The 21,697-nt window shown below is 47.8% G+C and overlaps 1 protein-coding gene and 1 long non-coding RNA gene across 2 annotated transcripts; both read left to right on the plus strand.

Annotated features, from left to right (window-relative positions):
• The first annotated feature begins 3,728 nt into the window (after positions 1 to 3,728).
• Positions 3,729 to 18,498, plus strand: LOC104313448 (serum paraoxonase/arylesterase 2). The gene is made up of 9 exons (XM_069774785.1): positions 3,729 to 3,854; positions 7,539 to 7,609; positions 12,203 to 12,258; positions 13,178 to 13,343; positions 14,486 to 14,612; positions 15,419 to 15,619; positions 16,277 to 16,358; positions 16,892 to 17,020; positions 17,962 to 18,498. Exons 1-9 carry the CDS (start codon positions 3,781 to 3,783, stop codon positions 18,118 to 18,120), a joined length of 1,065 nt encoding a protein of 354 aa, XP_069630886.1. The 5' UTR covers positions 3,729 to 3,780; the 3' UTR covers positions 18,121 to 18,498.
• Positions 18,499 to 18,921: 423 nt separating this feature from the next.
• On the plus strand, positions 18,922 to 21,234 carry LOC138683242 (uncharacterized). Its single transcript, XR_011322868.1, has 2 exons — positions 18,922 to 19,735; positions 20,381 to 21,234. It is a non-coding gene; the product is annotated as an uncharacterized lncRNA (long non-coding RNA).
• The last annotated feature ends 463 nt before the right edge of the window (positions 21,235 to 21,697 follow it).

The raw sequence follows: 21,697 nt of genomic DNA on the forward strand, positions 1-21,697 counted from the left end.
GTGCCCCGCTGGACCTGTTGTTCGTGAACAGAGAAGGACTTGTGGGTGATGTGATGGAGGCCGCTTGGGCACAGCAATCAGGAGGTGATAGAGTTTTTGGAGAAGTAAGGAGGGGGGTTAGAAGAACTGCTACCCTGGACTTCTGGAGGGCAGACTTTGGCCTGTTTGGGGGCCTGGTTGACAGAGTCCCTTGGGAGGCCGTCCTGAAGGGCAGAGGGGTCCAGGAAGGCTGGACATTCCTGAAGAAGGAAATCTTAAAGGCACAGCAGCAGGCCATCCCTTTGTGCCGAAAGACGAGCCGGTGGGGAAGAAGACCGGCCTGGCTGAACAGAGAGCTTTGGCTGGAACTCAGGAAAAAAAAAGAGAGTTTATGACCTTTGGAAGAAGGGGCAGGCAACTCAGGAGGACTACAAGGATGAGGTTATACAAGGAGATAATTAGAAGGGCCAAAGCCCAACTAGAACTTAATCTGGCTACTGCCGTAAAAGACAATAAAAAAATGTTTCTATAAATACATTAGCCACAAAAGGAGGGCTAAGGAGAATCCTTATTGGATGCAGGGGGAAAGAGCAACAAAGGCTGAGGAAAAGGCTGAGGTACTTAATGACTTCCTTGCCTCAGTCTTTAATAGTAAGACCATTTGTTTTCTGGGTACCCAGCCCCCTGAGCTGGAAGACAGGGATAGGGAGCAGAATGAAGCTCCCATAATCGAAGGGGAAATGGTTAGCGACCTGCTACACCACTTAGACACACACAAGTCTGTGGGGCCAGATGGGATCCGCCCAAGGGTACGGAGGGAGCTGACAGAAGTGCTCACCAAACCACTTTCAATCACTTATCAGCAGTCCTGGCTAACCAGGGAGGTCCCAGTTGACTAGTGTCATGGTTTAAGCCCACCCAGCAACAAAGCAATATGAGGCTGCTTGCTCACTTCTGCTCCACAGTGGGATGGGAAGGAGAAAATATAACAAAATGCTCAGAGGTTGAGACAAGGACAGGGAGGGATCACTCGCCACTTATGGTCATGGGCAAAACAGACTCAACTTGGGGAAAAAAACAAAATCAATTTAATTTGTTACCAATCAAATCAGAGCAGGGTAATGAGAAGTAAACCCAAATCTTAAAACACCTTCCCCCCACCCCTCCCTTCTTCCCAGGCTCACCTTTACTCCCGGTTTTCTCTACCTCCTCCCCCCACCAGCACAGGGGGATGGGGAATGGAGGTTGCAGTCAATTCACCACACATTTTCTCTGCCACTCCTTCCTTCTCAGGGGAAGGATTCCTCACGCTCTTCCCCTGCTCCAGCATGGGGTCCCTCCCACGGGCCGCAGTTCTTCACAAGCTGCTCCAGCATGGGTCCTTTCTTCAGGAGCAGGCTGCTGCAGCACAGGCTTTCCCATGGAGTCACGGCCATCTTGGGGGGCATCCCCCTGCTCTGGTGTGGTGTCCTCTTTGGGCTGCAGGTGGGCATCTGCTCCCCTGCTCCCCTCCGTGGGCAGGGGGGGACAGCCTGCCATCTCACCATGGGCTGCAGGGGCATCCCCTCCTCCAGCGCACCTCCTCCCCTCCTTCCTCACAGATCTTGGTGTCTGCAGAGGTGTTTCTCTCGCATCCCACTCCCCTCTCTGCTGCAGTTTTTCCCTTCTTAAATATGTCATCCCAAAGGCGCTACCACTGTCGTGGATTGGGTTGGTCTTGGCCAGCAGTAGGTCCGACTTGGAGCTGGGGAAGCTTCTAGCAGCTTCTCACAGGAGCCACCTCTGTAGCCCCCCTCCCCGCCCCTGCTACCAAAACTCCATCACACAAACCCAATACCCTAGAACTTAGCAAATGTAACGCCCATCTACACGAAGGGCTGGAAGGAGGATCCAGGCAACTACAGGCCGGTCAGTCTGACCTCGGTGCCAGGGAAGGTTATGGAGCAGGTCCTCTTGAGTACCATCACACGGCACGTACAGGACAACCAGGTGATCAGGCCCAGTCAGCCTGGGTTCATGAAGGGCAGGTCCTGCTTGACCAACCTGATCTCCTTCTATGACAAGGTGACCCACCTAGTGGATGAGGGAAAGGCTGTGGATGTTGTCTGCCTAGACTTTAGTGAAGCCTTTGACGCTGTTTCACACAGCATTCTCCTGGAGAAACTGGCTGCTCATGGCTTGGATGGACATACTCTTTGCTGGGTAAAAAACTGGCTGGATGGCCAGGCCCCAGAGGGTTATGGTGAATGGAGTTAAATCCTCCTGGCAGCTGGTCACAAGTGGTGTTCCCCAGGGCTCAGTACTGGGGTCAGTTCTGTTTAATATCTTGATCAACAATCTGGACGAGGGAATCAAGTGCACCCTCAGTAAGTTTGCGGATGACACCAAGTTGGGTGGGAGTGTTGATCTGCTTGAGGGTAGGAAGTCTCTACAGAGGGATCTGGACAGGCTGGATCGATGTGACAAGGCCAATCATATGAAGTTCAACAAGGCCAAGTGCTGGGTCCTGCACTTCAGTCACAGCAACCCCATGCAGCGCTACAGGCTTGGGGAAGAGTGGCTGGAAAGCTGCCCGGCAGAGAAAGACCTGGGGGTGCTGGTCGACAGCCGGCTGAATATGAGCCAGCAGGGTGCCCAGGTGGCCAGGAAGGCCAACGGCATCCTGGCCTGTATCAGAAATAGTGTGGCCAGCAGGAGCAGGGAGGTGAGTGTTCCCCTGTACTCGGCACTGGTGAGGCTGCACCTCGAGTGCTGTGTTCAGTTTTGGGCCCCTCACTACAGGAAAGACATGGAGGTGCTGGAGCGTGTCCAGAGAAGGGAAACCAAGTTGGTGAGGGGCCTGGAGCACAAGTCTTATGAGGAGCGGCTGAGGGAACTGGGGCTGTTTAGTCTGGAGAAGAGGAGGCTGAGGGGAGACCTTATCGCTGTCTACAACTACTGAAAGGAAGATGTAGCGAGTTGGGGATGGGTCTCTTGTCCCGAGTTGATTTTTCAGCCTTTCAGAAAAATGCAAAGGAATGTGAGCCTTGCAGGTGAGGGCATTCACTGTGCAGAAAAGGGAAAGATAACTGCTGAGGGAGGGCATCGACCTGCCAAAGCACGTCCCCCCAAAAAGCAGAAAGCACAGGGAGGCCAATGCTGCAGCTGATGCAAAAGCAGATGGGCGGATGGAGGAACCCTGGAGCCCTGCAGGTGGGTTCTGTAGCCCTTCTCCCACACAGAGAGGAAAGCTGTTGGTGGGAGCGTGGCAGTGAAAGCAAGCATCATTTTGGGGGGGAACTTTGGTTATTAGCGCACACATATCAGCACGTGTATCTCAGCATAGAGATGTACGTGGAGTACTTGTACATTCTGCATCACGCAGTCTTTGTCTAACAAACACGCGTATTTTTACACAACAGGTAATTTTTTAAATAGCAGCCGCTGGAACGTAGTCCACCTGCCTTTCACGCGGGTGCTGTAACACGGAGCCTGCAGCGCGGCACCAGCTCTGCCTCCTTCTTCTGCCGGTCCCCCCCCGCCCCGCCGCCGGACCCGCAACTTGCTGGCGGGGGCAGCGGGCTGACGGAGCCGCCTTGGCAGGGCCGCCCACCCGTTCTCCGCCGTCGGTGGGGGCGGGCCGGGCCGCTCCGCTGGGGGCGGAGTGGGGGGAGAGCTGCCGGCGGTGCGTGCACCGCCGTGGACCGGGGGCGGCCCGGGGCGGCGCGGCGCGGCGCGGCGGGGCGGGACGGGACGGGACGGGACGGGACGGGACGGGAGGCGGCGGAGCCGGGAGCGGGGAGCGCGGCGCGGGGAGCGGCCATGGGGAAGCTGCTGGCGGTGGCTCTCGTCGGGATAGCGGCAGCCTTGGCGGCGGAGCGGCTGATGGCCTTTCGGTGAGCCGCCCCGCCACCGCGGGCCGTGCGGGGCCGCCGGACGGGGCGCGGGGCGGGGAGGGGGGCGCGGAGCCGTCCGGGGGGTCCCGGGGGGGTGGGCAGCCGGGGGATCCCGGGCGCCCCGGGGCGGGCTGGGCCGCGGGGTCTCGGAGCTGCGGGCCCCGGTGCCGGCGGGGCGGGCTGGGGCTGAGCCCACAGTAAGTGGAAATCGCATTGCCAGAAACTTGCGTTATTTTCTACCGAAGCTGACCTCTGGATAACAACAGCCCTTGTGTACATAAGGTTTCCTCTGAAGGAGCACGGACTTACGTGATCAGAAGTTGGGACCTCACCGGCTGTGAGCTAAAACACCCAGACGTCTCATGCTCCCTATCATGCACCTCATATCACGAGGTGTGAATGTGAACGCTGGGCGCTACGGCAGCTTCTGTCCTGAAAGCTACTAAACACGTAACTGGTTGTTTCAGGCCGGAAAAGCAATGGTGAATTACTGTGTTGCAAGGCAGCTACGTCATTATAATTTTGCTCATGTCCGCAAGGACTCCAAATGCCTGACTTCAAAGCAACGACATCCAGCTAATTGATCTTTGGGTAGATAGTAATTGTAGCTAATTAAAGAAGGAGGGCTGTACTCCCTGGACCCAGGTACTTCGTATAGCTGGCGTTTGCACGTTGCAGTAAATCCACTGCAAGCATTGGTGATAACCATGGTGGTAACAGGACCTTCCTGCCCTGGAGTTGCACAACCTGGGATGGCAGCACTGGAAAACGCTCCCGGGCTTTAGTGGGGTGAGCTGTTTCAAAGCACTGCGAAGAGCAGGGGACCCCACGTCCCCTCCAAATCGAATGAATAAATGCAATATTGGGAATCCGGTAAAGCAGAATCTCCTGGTAGAAACAGGATCCCCCCTCTGTCTCTGTAGCTCTCTGTGGGTTTTTCCCGTGTGCTGTGTTTTCAGCAAACTGCAGCATAGCAGCAGTCTTAGGACGGTTCCAGAGTTTGAAAACACACAACTTCAGATAACAAAGTACTCTAAAATCATTTAGTAACTCTTGCCAGGCCTCTCTGTTACGTGTCTCCCACCCGGAAGGCAGGAATCCGGCAAATACTTTTTGCTGTTCCTTCTGAGTTTGGTATATTGTATCTAGATAGTATGACATAAGAATCCATGAAATGCTTAAAAGATAAGGCTTGAAGAATTATTACACATCTCTTACAAACATAATTCTTCTTCAGTCAGGTTTGTTTATGCATTTATCACACTGTCGATAGCTACCAAATGGGCTTGAATAGGGCTTGTGCAGCAGAAAACAGGTGAAGTTCTTGTGTGTTACCAATTTAAATTACACCGGTCCCCCTACTGACATTTTAAATTGCTAATTCTTCTCTGAGGAAGGTCTGAGCTAATTTTTAAAACTTGAATGTGAATTATACTATGTTACTGTTTTCCTCAGAACAATATGCATATGATATTATTGTTCATATATATATATTTATGTACACACACAAAATGTTACCATTTCATAGCACTCTGTACTGATAGAGCGCTCAGCTTGCATACTATGTTCACAACAGCAGTATGCTTCCAGAAGGATGCTGACAGTTTGAAAAGAATTGAGAGCAAAACCAAAAATAAGAGGTGATTTTTAGTCCTGTCAGGAAAAAAAACCAAACCAAAACAAAAACCAAACCAAAGATCCGGGACTGGTTAGTCTAGAGAAGAGGAAAAATGAAAGAGGAAAGTCTTTGAATATGCAACAGGTTGCTGCTGAAGGAAAGGGAATGCTAGTGGTCTCTGTGCCACAAAGTGGGACAGCGGGTAGAGGACTGAAACTGGAAAGAGGGACCAGGTGGGAAAAGGTGCTGTGCCCTGGGCTTGCACCAAGTAGCAAAATTCCTGCTTTTTTTTGAAGTTGCATCCCTGTGTTTTTAGTTGCAGGTCTGCTGTGTTTTTAGTATGGCCCGTTAGTTATCTAGGCCATCTGGCTTAGTAGCTAAGGCTGGCTGAGCTAGATAAACTGACACGTTTTGGAAAAGCCTCTATATATGCTGCAGGCTTGTGACCAGCGTCCTTTTGAATTAGTCTCATTCCAGCCCATGAAGTGTTTCCCTGGGAATGCTGTCGGGATATCATCATCTCTTGTTGGCTGCTGGCTGAGTTCCTGCTGTGCTTTTGGTGCTGGGTGGCTTGCAGTCTGCCCAGGAAAAGCTGATGCAACTAGGAAAGGGAAAAGCCCCAAGCAGGCAGCAGTGCAAATTCTGGGCATGATCACCCTGAGCCGCCCTGGGGGCCCGGTGGGTTCGGCTGTGCAGGGATGCCACAGGGCGAGGGGCGAGCTGATATCCGCCCTGTGCTGCATGTGGGCTGGAAGCCAGTGTAATTCTCCGTCGGGACTCCTGAGCTGAGGGGGAGGGCTTGGGAGAGTTTAACTTGGCTCCTTTCCCTTGCTGTCCTCTGGCCTTTTTACCTCTTTTCTTCTTTTTTTCTGGCCTTATGTTAACAACCCATGTCAATGATATGGCACTGAAGCAATTTACAATTCATAATTACATGATTTAAAAAAATGCAGGACTGACATACCATACGGTGCTCAGCTCTATCGCATATTTTTCATACCACAGACTGATACTGCTGTTTAATTTATGTTTATGCCTAAAACTATAACACAAACATGGCTAGGTTTTGCTATGGGGTCTTTGCATTCAGAATTTCCTGTGGTTGGAGCAAGTACAGCCTCAACATGTGTGTATGATAGGCATGCAAAGGAGTAACTACGTTAGTTCAAATGCTTTCTTTTGGGAAAAAAAGGAAGGAAGAAATATTCTAGTACACTAGCTCAACATATTTACATATAAACACAAAAAATTTTCTTATGGCAGTGCGGATCAGCATGGTCAAACACAGCAGTCCTGCTAGTGAGGTGCCTTTCATAAAGATTTGTAGACAACTTGGAATGGAGGAGATGGAGAAATAGGAACTCATGTGTAGTTACCTGTCTCTATCTACTTGTCCAGTAAAGCAGGAGCCAGAGATTGAATTTTGTGGGCATTCAGGAATGAAATAACCACTGCTGAAGGATAATGCTCTTGGTGGGTGCCAGGAGAGAAGAGGAAGGGACAGGGTAATTGCTGATAATGGTACTACCAAGTCCTGCCTGTTGTTGGGAAACGGGTAGTCCTGCCTTGCAACGACACTACCGCTGCCTTTGACTGTGGACTAAGAAATGAAGAAAGTGCAACCGCTGGTGGCCTGGTCACCAAAAATAGCCAGTGGGTTGGGGTAGAAGGTCGCCCTCTCCTCAACTGAAATGCTGGTTCTAACTGTGGGGTGCTACTATATTTAGGTGGCTGAAACCAGCTTTTACTGAAGAAAGTGTGGCTGTGTTATTTTATCATTTGAGCTGTGGTGGGTCATAAAAGCTTGTTCCTGAAGCTCATGAACAAAGTCAAGTTCCTGACGTTATTTGGTGCAGGAGAATCACTTAATCCCTGGCCGTGTGTAACCATCTCAGTGATTTGGAGCAATTGCTGTTGTCAGTTCTGGGTTTTGCTTATTCAGTGTTTTACAGCTGATTTGTTGCTGCGATATGGCAGACAATAAAACTAAGATAAAGCTACGCTAGGAATGTTACCTGTTTTAAAACTGGCTGTGTGCTGTTAACCCTGCTCTTTTCCTCTTGCAGGAACAGACTCAATGCTTCACGGGAAATAGCCCCAGTAACGCTTCCGAACTGCCGGCTCATTAAAGGGATCGGTACGTGTTCAAAATAACTGAGTGCATTGCTTTTGTCCAGCCTTGTTTTGCAATTGCTTCTTAAAGCCAGCTTCCAGGCCTGATCCTGAAAACAAAGTGCTAATTTGACTTTCATTTGTTACTTGGACTTTGAGGTAGGGAGAAACTGCAGGAAGAAAATTACACGGAAAAACTAGCTAGTTTCTTGTAATACTTTTTGCCTTTGCTATTTAGTGTTTCTGTTCCTTTTCTTGAAATCGAGTACCTTGTAAACACTTCTCCTTTGCTAAGCCACTTCTTAGGAAATTGTTTGGCTTTTAGATGAGGGTGTGCTGGCTCTTCAGGCAGGTACCTGCAGGTGGAGGTGTTGCAAGGGTGGAAGCCTTGGGAGAAGACCACAGGCATGTGGTGAAGGAGCGGCTGAGGGCAGCCCACCTGCGAAATGCCAGCCGGGACAGCCTGCCTTAGCACCTCGTTTTGTGGAGATTTAGGAGTGGGCTGGTACCGCACCGTGCAAACGGCAGGCAGGAGCTCGGTGCAGTTGCACAATTCAGCTGTGTGGTTTCAAAGAGCCAGGGGTCATATTTGTCATCTTAGTCTGGTTTGCAAAGAGGTTGAACAGAGTGGCTGAAATGTTGACTTTGCACTTGGGGTCATGTGTTTAGCACACAGCAATGTTTCTGTCTTGTTTTTTCTCTCCCTTAAGGATAACCAGAGTATAAAATGAATAGCTTTAAAATTGATCACTTTTTTGTGTCTCCCTTTCCCCCAAATCATAATTTTTAAACTTAATAAAGGCTTAATGGCTGGGGGTTTTTTTCCTCCTTAGTATTTTCAGAAATGTCTTGAATTGTCTTGGAATTTGCCTGGATTTTGCATGTGTAAAAAGTCATTGGATGAGCTTTAAGAGCCTTGCCTTTGAGCTTGCTGAGTCACTGTGTTGATTTCATAAATCCTGCTTTGTCCTTGTGTCAGGAATCAAACATCTTTGTAAAGCCAAATTACTGTCATGAATGTGTGCAGAGTTCCTTTGCCTGGGGTTACATGCAGAAGAAATTGCATTTGAAAAAACTTTCCAGGTCTTCTAGATTGCGCTGTAATTTACTCCGAATAACGCTTGCTTGATGGCGATTCATATAAAAATCATTTCTGAGTAATTCTTTTAAGCATATCACTATTGCAATCTTTACAGGACTTCTTGCAACATGATTGCTCTGTTGAGGAAAGAAGGAAAGCAGGAAATCCTAAACACAGTTGTGTTTAATTTCCAAACAATATCACATTTTTGGTGCATGACATTTACATGGAGATTAGGTGACTTCTGAGAACCTGGCTCTGCTCGCAGGTGGCAGCAGATCAATTTACAGAGCTTCATTTCTGCTTGTTGCTGGGCTCCTGTAACACCGTCCCTTCACATGGAGCTCTGCACCTTGCCTTGGCTTCGCTCTGCCATTTGCTGCTCTTTAGAAAAATTAAATGGCCAAAACCTAACTCAGCAGGTCTGCTGTGGCAGGAGTAGAAATAACAAAGGATTGGCGCAAATTTAAAAGTTGGTATGTTCCTGGAAACATCTTCCAAAATTCATTTCATATGACTGGGGGTGCAGTTTTATTACTCAGGGAGCTCTAACTTCTAGATGCTGCCTACGTAGCACTATTCAAACCAGGGCTTTTGCTGTACTCAGATCTGTAAGGATGCTCCTGTGGGTGACTGTGTAAGGATATCTTTCTACATTGACATCTTGGTCCTCCTAGGCCTTCTTCCTTTAAAATGCTGTGAGAAAGTTGAATAAACAGTCTGTCTTTATTTTAATATTTAAAATAGTCCTTCTGGCCTCTTAAATGGGACACAGGTAATGAGCTGGATCAGCTCAGAACAAAATTATGTTAAACTATCCATTCTGTCCATTGGAAGAACAGGCATCTGGTACAGTTTATTGTAATTATGTTAAAAGCAATGCATCCATAGTGAAGGAAGCAAACCCAGAGTAAATGGAACAATTCTCTAGTGGACCCTTTTCTTTCTGCACAATTACATCCTTTGTGTCGCTCTCTTTTTTTAAGACCTTGATCTAGTCTGGTTTTCAAATATTGTGCAATGTAAGCACAAACATTGAACAAACCAATAAAAAACTGCAGCTTGTCTTAAACCTCATTCACAGATATGTAGAAAAGGCTATAGTTGTAGAAGAAACAGTATCTTCTGAATTACATGAGTGTCTACTCATGTTACTGGTTTATAATAAACTAACCACATGTGCTGAACTAATTTCTAAAGTTCAAGAAGGTACTGTAGCAATTGCTAGAAATACTTGAATCTTGGACATGAAATCCGGGTGGGTTTTTTGTTAGATGCACCTGCAGAATACATCGTACTAAGATAAAATAAATTAAAAAAGAATAACATTTCTAGGGTAGGCAGTAATTTTTCTCGGTATCTTTAATCTTTTTTTTAAATGCTACCTATTCAGATAATCCCACGGACAAGCTGGGCTTAGTGATACAATTAAGCAATATAGTGGAGCTAACTGATACCTAATAAATCAGCTCCTAACTCTCCTGTCCCATAGGGCGCCTGCGACAACAGCCCAGAGCCTTCCCCAAATGGGGCCTGCAGAAGAGCCCAGGAGCTTCCCTGCAGCCGGCTGTGTGTCTCCATCCCCTCCTTGCTGCCTCGGCAGTGCCGGCTCAGCCAGATCATGCTGTATCAGCATTTCGCTCCTCTTCCGACTGCGCTCGCTCTCTTCCACACGCACCAGGACCTGGCTGAGAAGTGGCCAAAATGTGCTTTGCTGGGCAGTTTCTTTTGAAGTATTTGGGTGCAGGGCTTTTGTTATGCTCCTTCCACCAGAAACTTGTACTTTTTAATTATCAGCTCCCAATTAGCCTGCTCATCTTTCTGCTTGGCAGCCTCACTCATTCAGTAGCGATAAATGATTATATCTCTGTTTATTCACTCACCAGCATGCTCTGCCAGTAAAAGCTGTCTGTCCAGCTCACATTACCATGGTAATTGAGCCTCTCAGCATTTATTTATGTTGCTTTCTTTGCAGCAATCCCGGGAAGTGGGGAATCGCTGCTAACCCAATCTTATAAATGAACCCAGACTTGGAAAGACCAAAAGCTGGGGCAAAAAAAAGGAGCTTGTTGCTTAAACCAGGGCGTGAGCTGAGCTGAAAAAACCCCAAATTCAAAATTTTAGTAAATGCTAAATTTAATAAATTTTAGTAAGGCTGTAAATGTCTCTGGGAACATCAGTGCAGATGTCTGCCTCCCGCCTGAGTCCAGTTGAAATTCAGAACCAATACCCAGGAGGTAGGATGAAGGGGCTGGGTCCCTCCAAAATGTATCTTCAGACCTTTTGCTTTTTCAGAAGGCAGAGGTGGAGCAGGGGCTTGCTGGGGCTGAGGAGGGGCTGGCCCTGTCCCTGTCCCCTGTCCCTCTGGGAGAAGTCATGCCACTCGCAGATCTCGTTCCTCTCCACAAGGGCTGTTTGGCGGCCCCAGGATAAATTACAGTCCAGCCAAATTAGTGGCGGGATAAATAGGAGTTACATAAAAGCAAACAATAAACCCAGCTGGAATTTGCAGGTCCTTCCTCAGGAGGAGGTGCCGAGGTGCCAGGGATGGTGTGACCCATGTAGGGTCACACGGGTAGTCGATGGCCAAGCAGGAAAGGGTACGGAGAGATGGGACAAGCTGGGTGGAAAACCTTTGTGTTGGTGGCTATATTAAAGAAAACCTGCAGAAGAATTTTCTCCTTCAAGCAAATGCTCCCTGGTAGTTTAATCCAGCCACTGTCTGGAAAGCGGCTTGTGGGGAATGCTGTTTGTGCTGGTGATTTGGAGAAGAGAGGGGAGGCTTCTCAGGGGAGTGGTGAAAATTTGGGATGGCAAACGTGCTTCAGCATCCTACTAAAAGCTCTATGGAGAGTGCTTGATCAAAGCCTAAAATTGCTGTAGTATTCTTACTAAAGGGCTTTTATTTCATTTTATTTTATTTTCCTAGCAGGGAAAAATAGTACAGGAACTACAGGAACTGGCAATATTGGAAAGGATTACCTGCAGTTAAAAGTGTGGTCTAACTATTAAAGCCCTTAGCTGTTAAAGATATAGTAGGTTCTCTGTCACTTGAGAGCTTTAACTAAATATTTGGCAATCCATCTAGTGAAGTGTCTCAGCTCGACTAGGAGAATTGGTGTGCACAATTCCCAGAGCTGCCTTATCCAGGCGTGGGCTGAGTGATGGATACGGCCCTGCCCTGAAAACCTCATCGTCTGCGCTAATTGCTTGCTGCAGAACATTAGCGTCAAAAGCGGGTGATTCATTCTGTGCTACCCCGGGGCACATGGAGCTGGGCGGGAGACTGCCCGGCCACCGCGGGGCACCCCTAAGCCCCCAGAAAGAGGTGAACCCCAGTACTCTTTCCTAACCTGGTATGCTGCTGCCTTCTGCTACCACTTTTAATGCGATGAGAACTTTTCCACTAACTTCGTTGCTTGTGCAGCCATATCAGAAAGGGACATTCATGAGAGCTGGAATTGTACTAAAAAGGAGGTTTTTTGATGGGAAATACTTAATGTCATCTGAAAAACCCTGTTTATCTCTGTCTTGCAGAAACTGGTTCAGAAGACATTGACATACTTCCCAATGGACTGGCTTTCATCAGCTCCGTAAGTGCCCATGCCTCCTCCCTGTGCAGGGCCTTGCCTGCTTCCTTATCTACGGAAGCCATAGGTGAAAACCGCAGGCTGGGCTCTTTTTTTCTACAAGGCTGACTGGCTCCGTAGGAATGGCTCAGACTTGTGTTGGCTTAGCCAGTGTTCCCTTCTGCTTGAGCAAGTGCACTTCTTGACACTGAAGTGGTGGTGGTGGGTCTGACACATGTATCCTATTGCACTGGCTTATCTGCCCATGTAACCTTGAATTTCTTTCATGCTGCTTCCTTGAAATATCAAACCTCTCCCTTGTTAAGAAGGTGTGTTAATTCCCTGCCTTTAAAAAAAAATCAGATTTTGTGTGTTTTGTTGTTCCCAATTTTTTTATAGCCTTTTGGACATAGGTTTTCAAGCTTTTTTTCGCAGTCAGGATAGCTAGCAATTATTTTCTAAAGCAAAAGCTGATGTTTCCATCTACGTGCTCCAGGGACACCCAGGGAATGATAACGTTGCAAAATTCATGCCAGAAATGGTGAGCTGTCGCACAGCTGCCGTTCCCCGTGGCTTTACGGCGTTGGATGCAGTCGGTGGTGCTGTACTTCCAGTTTGTCCCCCCAGCCTGGCTGTTCGCAGAGTCGTTTGACATACGGAGAGCACCCACCCGGGTGGTGGCTGCAGTGGGTGGCAGTGGTGCCTTGGGCACGGCTCCCCGTGCCCTCCACGCAGCTTGCTCCCTCTGCACTGCCATCAAGGACTTGCCAGGGAGAGCAGAGCCGACTGGTCCCTCTACCTCCATCATGGCACGGCGGGCTGAAGCAGAGGGACATCCTGACGTGCGCTTGCAAGTCCGAACAAGGCTCCAGCGTTTTCAGCCCTGTGATGCTTCCCTTTACCTTTTATCCAGGAATGATTTTCTTACGTTTTGATTTTACAGGGCTTGAAATATCCAGGAATAAAGAGCTTTGCACCAGACAAGCCAGGTGAAATATTTTTGATGGATTTGAATGAAGACAATCCCAGAGCAGTGGAACTGAGAATCAGCCGAGGGTTTGATATGGCGTCGTTTAACCCTCATGGAATCAGCACCTACGTAGACAGAGGTAAAGAGATCTTTAACTCGAGGTGGTGGCAAATCTCAGCCTAAAGAGCACAAACAGAAATCCCTTTTCATCCTTGCATTGCACCCCCAATAGCCTGCACTTGCTGGGAGAGAAAAAAGGGGTTTGGGCTTTTTATCTTTGTTGGGCTCTTTTCTAAATGTCAGCTGCTAAAGCAAACAACACCTTTGCACATCATCTCAGGCTGTCTGAGACAGAAAGATGTCCTATATATTGAAAGGAAAGAAAACATGGGAAAAGTTTGAGGAGTTGAAAACCACACAAAGTTTATTTTGCCAATTTTCATCTGTCTCACCCTGGGGTCAAGGTTTTTGAGGAGTCACATGCTTCACTGGTAGTGACCAGAATGGAGACTTCTGTGCTAAACAGTAAATTATCAAATCTCTGTAAATTACTAAAATCTCTGAAACTCTGTGGCCAAGCTATGTTCTCCTACAGCAGGGTCTGACTACCAATAGAATACCCTTTGTGCTCTCCTTCCTCTCTTTTTCACTGTCCGTTCACTGATGATTTTAGCAGGGCAATTAGAAGACTGTGAATACTAAGAGAAAGAGAACCATTGCTGCAGCTTGACCTGCATCCCCATACAGTCACCCTTTAATTTTGGAGAAGTCGGTGGTGGCTAGTTTAGGGTCTCATCAGAAGGGCTGGGCAGAAGGACTGCAGCCTTACACAGAGCACAGGAGAAGGATGCTCCTTCAGCTCTCTCAGGGGATGTAGTAAATAAACCAAAGAGCCCAAACTGGCTGGGCTACAAGCCCTCCTTCCCAGCTGACTGTGGCTATTTCATGGAACCAGTCACTGCAGCCAGATTGCAAACCCCAGTGGCTTGGGCACAAGGATGAAGCCATGATTTCTTTCTTCCTTGGTAGAAATAGCAAAAATGAAGTTTACACAGCAGTTCCCTGTAGAGCGAGCCTGGGACAAGAGTAGCTGGAGATCTGGATCCAGTTGCAGTGGCATCCTGCATTACTTTCGTACTTGTCCTTCTGCCTCTGAAGAGCTGTGAGACAAATGCACCAAACCTGACAAGCGCTCTGTACTAGAGGCTGCTTCAGAGCTGTGGGTGCTTAGCCACGCAGACTGTTACAGAGAATTCAGCTGTTTCCATTTCTTTTTTTAAGATGACACCGTGTACCTCTTCGTTGTGAACCATCCCCATCAGAAGACCACAGTAGAATTGTTTAAATTTGTAGAAGATGACAGTTCTCTTGTACACCTGAAAACCTTTCGTCACGAACTTCTGACAAGGTATTGAAGCCAAATACCATCTTCCCCCAGAATAAGAGGCTGCTTTGGTAAAATCCAAAGTAGGATGATTTTGGTTTTAGGGTATTATTAATAAGAGATATTTTCTCTTTAACCAGCTTTCCTGTTTCTGTTATTTACTACTTATCTGTGTAATCAAAAACTGTGTTTCTCCAATCTCTTCTGTAAATGAGATTTTTTTAATAGTCGTGTCACTAAAATCAGTCTTAAGCGCCACTGTGATTGATGCTAGTGAATTAGGTTGGCATCCATTTCTCCTTCTCTCATGTAACCCGCTCTCAGGTCATTACACATATGAATCTTCAGATATTCTATTATTCTGAATTTGCTACACTGCAAAAATAAACATACTTTTAGCTTTTTCTTTTTTTGTTGTTTGTTACATACACAATTTTCTTGGTCTGTCCTACTGCAAAATGATTGTAAGATAAACAGAGCCTGACAGATAAAGTTGTCACAACTCCTGCCTGGTTTCCAGTTGAATGTAAACAAAAGAGAGAAAAATTTCCGTGGACTTATGGACAGGTAGCCAGATCTCTAGCTGATGCGCTATGGTCCTGTTCAGGTCTCAGCACTGCCCAGTCCTGGCTCGTGTAAAAGAAAATAGAAGTAAAAAGGATGTAAAGAACTTTGTGTCTATCTGAAGTACCATCTGTAGTTGCAGACCCTTTATGTCTATGGGATGACCACATCCTGGCTGGATTCTGGGCAGTCCTACAATGCTCCTTCATACCTCTCATTTCATTCTTTTATTTATTTTTCTCCCTTTCTCTTTTTACTTTTTTTAGTGTGAATGATATAGTAGCTATGGGACCAGACAGCTTCTATGCTACCAATGACCACTACTTCTCCGACTTCATCTTTATGTTCTTGGAGATGTTCTTGGGTTTAACTTGGTCCAATGTTGTTTACTACAGTCCAAAAGAAGTTAAAGAAGTAGCAGCTGGGTTTTATTCAGCCAATGGAATTAACATTTCACCTGACAGAAAGTAAGTTTCTCCTTCCCTTAGATTTTGTTTCATCACACAAAAAAATCCTGAAATCCTAATTTGTACACGTGGTACCTCTATGGTCAAGTGTCTGAATGGGCTCATTTAAGGCAAGGTGCTACCTGTACAATGTAAGCGATGTGGAGGGTTTGTAGAACAGAAGTCATGTGTCTCGGTCTTTAATTAGAGGCGATGTTTGCTGCTTTGCGTGGTAGTTTATATGCAATAAGATCAAAGGTTGCTGCATTTTAACCAGCCGATACAGAAGCTTGTGTACATTGCTTGCAAGGATTAACGGGGCAGGATTTCTGCAAGCAGGGAATGCTCTACAGTCTTAAAGTCTGTATGACTGAATTAACCAGTCCTGTGGTGTAGACTGGTGAACTTAAATGAAAATAAAAGCGTATTTGTGGATCTCATGGTCCAAGGCCTGCTTCAGTGTTGTAATGGAAGAACTGGCACGGTGTGAAGCTACATTAGCGTCTCAGCAGGTTGGCTTCAATTCAGTGCCCTGTGGCCTGCTTGCAATGTCTATTGCTGTGTGAGAACTGCGAACTGCCATTCCTCACGGGAAGAGCTGGGCTTGCAGAGGAGGAGCTGGCTGGTTTTGGTGCCTGCTTACTCATACACATTGCTAAGAGCTGCTTTCTTTTGAAGGTACATCTATGTTGCAGATGCATTTGATCATACCGTCCATGTTATGGAAAAACATGCTAACTGGAATTTAACTCATGTGAAGGTAAGGTGCTGCTGTTCCATAAAAGAGGCATGTGTGAATTTTGGACGGATTAGTCCCCATGAATGCTTGAGACTTCAACCTGATCACGTGTGAAGTTCTGGTCTGGCTGGCTCCTGCTGTGGGTTTGCAGAGGTGCCGTGCGCCCCATTACAGAGCTTCAGGTCTTCCACCCTCACACCAGCGACCAGAGAGGGATCCTTGGGTGTGCTGTAGAGCTGCGGGGAAAGTCTGCCGCAGTCGGTGTGGGTCAGACCACAAAGCCCTGAAGTAATCAATGCAAGCGTGGGTGTGAATGAGCTGATGGGAGAAGCTCGGAGCAGCAAGCAGGTTTCTCACAGCACAGAGGAGGGGATGAAGCATAATGGGGGAAAAGAAAAACAGCAGCGGGGGAGAAAATATTTCTTATAAAAACAGTCTAAGTTATGTCAGATGAGAGTCTTGGACAAGTCTGTTGGTTATGTTATAGTTTGCTTCCAGGACTTCCGATAGCTTTAACTTCTCTCTTTTTCTTGTTTTTCCTCTGCATTGGATAGACGCTGCAGCTGGACACTCTGGTCGATAACTTGTCTATTGACCCTCACACTGGAGACATCTGGATAGGATGTCATCCCAATGGCATGAAGCTGTTCTACAACGATCCTGAAAATCTGCCTGCCTCTGAGGTGCCTTTTGGGAGACGTCACTGGTCTCTTGGCTATGTCTGTGCCAGAAAGTTGCTCTGTTCAAATCACCCTGGTGTAACTCAACCCTGCATTACATAGAGAAGTGCCTGGCCAGCCTTTGTGAAAGCAAAGACCAAGCTGGCTTCCAGCTTATAGCTTCTGTTCTCAAGTGGAAAGCCTGAACAGCGTATACTCACTAACACCTATTCAGATCCTTAGGACACAACTGAATAATTTCCACCCAGTAGCTCGGTGATTCTGGACTCCTCAGGCTGCTTTCGGTGCAGCTGTGGCCACACAATCAGATTTTGATGAACTGTGTTAATTACTGAACCGGCGCCTCTTTGCCAAACAAAAAATAATTGAGTGCAAAGCATGACCAGAAACATTCGCACTGGAATGATTTATCTGTGCAAGTGTGGTTCATCAGTAGGTGACACTGTAATTCTGCTTTCCTTCTGAAATCAATGGGGTGCTGGCATCAGCACGCTAGCGGCCATGAGTGCAGGTGGCTGGTTGGTGTTTGATTTCAGCCTTGTCTGAAGCTCTCCATAAGACACTTTTCAAAATTACCATGTTCAATAGCAGTAGATTTATAATACTAGGCAGTTGTTTGCTCGTTCTGGAAAAAGCCTGAAAATAAGAAGATATTAAGTAACTCCTAGGCTGGAAAAAACCTGCACATTCCTAGTGCTGGAGATGACTTGCCTTACTTACTGGGGTGGAGTCTCTGTTGCACAACCACTTAAAACATAATTAGTCTTCATGGATCATGCTTCACTGAAGCAGAATTTGTGGCCCTGTCACAGGAATCACTTGGTTGCAGTTATCAGCAGCTGATCAACCTGTCTAATTTGTTTAAGTTAACATACTGATGTTTCCTCCATCCGTGGAGGATTTTCACCTGCGGCCGTTTCAGATGTATCCCCCTCCTCCGGCAGGTCCTGCGCATCCAGAACATCCTCTCGGAGGAGCCTGCGGTGACACGCGTCTACGCCGACAATGGCTCTGTGCTGCAGGGAAGCTCGGTGGCATCTGTCTACGAGGGAAAACTGCTCATCGGCACAGTCTTCCACAGAGCTCTCTACTGTGAGCTATAGCTCGTCGCGGGTAAGATCTGCTGCAGTGGAAAGGATTTAATTCCTTGGGAACTCACTTAGTTTCTGCTAGATTTGCTAATAACAAGACTGTTCCAATAAAGGTTAACTAGAGTTATGGAAATGTATTTTCGCCTTCCTCTCCAAAATGAGAGTTTTATGCAATAGTAAAGGAAATGGAATTGAAGGTGAGACATTAGTTTATTTGTGTAACGGGGAGAACCCCATGTCAGTAAAAAAGGGTAGCCTTGAAGTTCAAATTCAGATTACAAACGACTAAACTGTCAGACATTGAAATATCTGTTGTGACTGGATTTCTGTTGTTTGTTCGTTTGGTTTTTTTTCCCAGAGAAGACTGATTTTGTAAATGAGAATTGCTAACTACCAGTGTGGTGTGCTTTCTTTTCACTGACACCTGGGCTTTACCAGGGACGGTGCTAAGCGTTCTTTTTCTGAACCTTCCTGCTGGCTTTCCCTAATACTTCTGAAATAACTGGAAGGAGAGTAAATGGTATTTCAGTCTCATTTCTTCCCTCTTCCCCTTTTCTTAATGTTACTTCAGTTTCATAAATTTCTCCTAATCCTACTCAGAAAAGAGGAGGGCATCACTTTGGAGTGGTTTCTTACTGACTCTTCCAAAGGGAGTTTTAAAAAGCCTTTTTTTTTTCCTTAAAGAGTGGGAAACAACTCCCAAGCACCTTCAATGAAAAGTGCATTAGCAATTACTGTTGTCTGTCACAGCAAAGGGAGTATTTCTGGGTGCTTTGCCACAGTGACTGCCCCCGGGCATTGGTCACGCTGTGCAGCAGGCACCCACTTCACATTTATTCAGCGGCAGGAACTGATAACGTTGTGCCCTGCGAAAAGACCTATCCAGGTTTCCATCAGCTGGTGTTTTTAGAATGGTGTTAGTGATCACTTGCAATCAACTGAATTGAGTGTCCTTTGAAGCTGGAAATTAGTTTTGTGCTTCCCAGCGTGCACAGCAAGGCGCCAGTCTGGCAGAAGTCCCCGTTTGAGCCACCACTTGGTTTCCTGCCCGTGGAATGAGCTCTTCTTTCATTAGTGTAGACATCCTTATCCGCAGAGCAGCTCCCGCTGCTCTTTTTGTCTTGCGATCACCTCTGATCACCGCTCCGGTTTTGTGAGAGATGCTGACACCCAAGCTAAAGGCTCGGTGTTATTGGTGGTGGCTCCCCTGCCAGGGTTGCCGCTGTGCTGCCTGCTCCTGCCTGTGCTGGCACTTCTCAGCAGCTTGGCTGCCCCTCCAAGGGGTGACACCGGGCAGACCTGCCCGGCAGCCACCATCCCCTCCGTGTCCTTCAGCCGATGCGGTAGCGTTTCCTCGCTTCTGCTCTTCCACCGTTGCGTGGAGAAAAAAGGCAGGCTGCTCGTGAAGCGTGAGCTCAGCAGGAGAAAGAGCCAGTCCCTGGGTGCTAATTGCTATTCTGGCTTTGCTGTTCCCTCCGGCAATCTGCTTCACCACCAGCCACGGCCCCCTCTACTCTGGAGAGTACGTGGGAAGTCCAGTACTTTGAAAACACAGGAGCGCTTCTGCCTATGAGAGAGAGCAAATAACCTGCTCCGTAGCAGCCTGAACACCGAGACAGGAACCAGAGTATGTGCAAACCTTTGTCTGTCTTTGGGTTTTGCTGTTCTGGCTGAGATGAGGCATTACTGCGGGCTCAGGTTTGGGTGAGCAGTGGCCCTGAACAGCAAATGCCTGTGCTGACACCTCTTGGCTCCTGCGCCTTTCCTTTCTAAACCAAACAAGCCTAATGGCTTTCATCCACCGGTATAAAGGAGTTACTGCTCCTTCCCGCGGGAAAGGGACAGCTCCAAGCAGAGCAAGGAGTCGGTGCCAGGGCTCGTGGCTGCGTTGCTGTTTGGGAGGGATGGTGCCATCCCCCCTCCTCTGCACAGCTGCAGTGGACCGGGGGTCTTACCGGCTCGCTGGCACAGACACCGCGGTGTAAGGCACGTCCCTGGGCGCAAGAAGTTGCGCAAGATTTAAGAACTGAGCCAGTGGCACGTCGGCTCGGTTGCTGCGCCCTTCCCGATGCCAGCAGCTTCCCATTGCTGCCATGCCAGGCGACTCTTTCAGCCCCGCGTAGCAATAGCGGTGGCCGGTATTTGTGATGTTTTGTATACAAATAGCACGTGCTGCAGGGGGCTTGCGATGACTAGAGGGGGAGGCTTGAGCTTCAGGGTTAACCATGTGGCTAACCGACCTTGTCTCTTGGGCACGGCCCTGCATTGGCAGGTCTGCGCACAAACTGTGTTCATAGCTCCTCTCCAAAATGCCCACTTGATGTGAGGACTTGGGCGCTGCCCAGGATTTATCGTCTGCCTGTGAAGGCTTTGGTGACAGGGACTCATCTGTTCGGATCACCGTTTCCAGTCTTTTGCCAACCACGGCGTGCAGACAGCCCTTCCACAGAGCAGAGCTGGCCCTGAACGAGGGCGGCTTTTGTCTCATCCCTTTGCTGGACTTGCCTTTGGCATCAGATGACCGCACCAAGCACTCGAGAATGTAATTTACTGTAACTCTGGCTTTGCCGCTCCTTCCTTAGCAACTTCTCTCCCTGCAGGGCATTTGCGGTTTCCCTGGGAAGTGTTGTGCTTTCCTACAGGAACCTGTAATCCATTTTCAGCCTTGAGGAACAGACGCTGTTCCCAGAGCCCAGGCAGAAAAAACTGCTCTGAAGGAAGTTCTCACAATATGGTGAGGTTGGGCTATTAACTTGTTCGTGATTAGCGATCAATGTCCTGCACTAGCGTTTTAAAATAATTATTCTGGGCTTGTGCCACTATTTGTTCACAAGTAAATTAAGTGCCATCTTCTGAAGAGTTAGTGTTTTGCAGCAGTGGCAGTAACACAGCCGAAATACTGACCAGTCACTCTGCGGGTCCTGGATTTACTCTGTGGTTGTAGAACTATAAGAGCCAGCAGTTCCCTCAGCAGTGGTAGAAGTAACCCATTGAAACAGTAATTTCACATTTTCCAGTAGCTTAGAACCTCTTCAAATGAGCAGATCTACATGTTGTTACATCTTGTCAAACTTCTACCTTTTTGCTGGTTTTGGCCTTTCAGAAAATAAAGAACGTGTTCACCCATCACTGGCTTTTTTTTTTCCTCTTTAATTATTCCTGCACTGAAGGTTTTCCCAGCAGTCTGCCCACAGACAGAAGCATGTGCAAGTGACGGGCCTTATCTTTCCCTAAAGCATTTGAGAGGAGAGAGCTCGTAGGTAGGACTTAGTACCTGCTATTACCAATAGCAAAATTTTGAATTTTAACCTGAGGCAAGGAGGGTTGGAAGCTCATTGCCAACATCTTCTAAGGGTGTCCCAGCCTCGCAGCATGGAGGTGGGAATGGAAGTTGGGCCACCGTGCATTAAGGCGGTGCTGGGCAAGACAGAAGCGGCAAGAACATGTTTTGCAGCAAAAGCAATGCTGGGGTGCAGCAAAAGCAATGCTGGGGTGCAGCTTCTGTCCCTCAGCCTGAAATCGCCACTTGGTAAAACTCGCTGGCAGCCTCAGTGCAGAAACAGCAGTGGAGGAAGATGCACCTCAAGCC

This window comes from Haliaeetus albicilla, chromosome 2, assembly GCF_947461875.1.
Source record: "Haliaeetus albicilla chromosome 2, bHalAlb1.1, whole genome shotgun sequence".
NCBI classification, from domain to species: Eukaryota; Metazoa; Chordata; class Aves; order Accipitriformes; family Accipitridae; genus Haliaeetus; species Haliaeetus albicilla.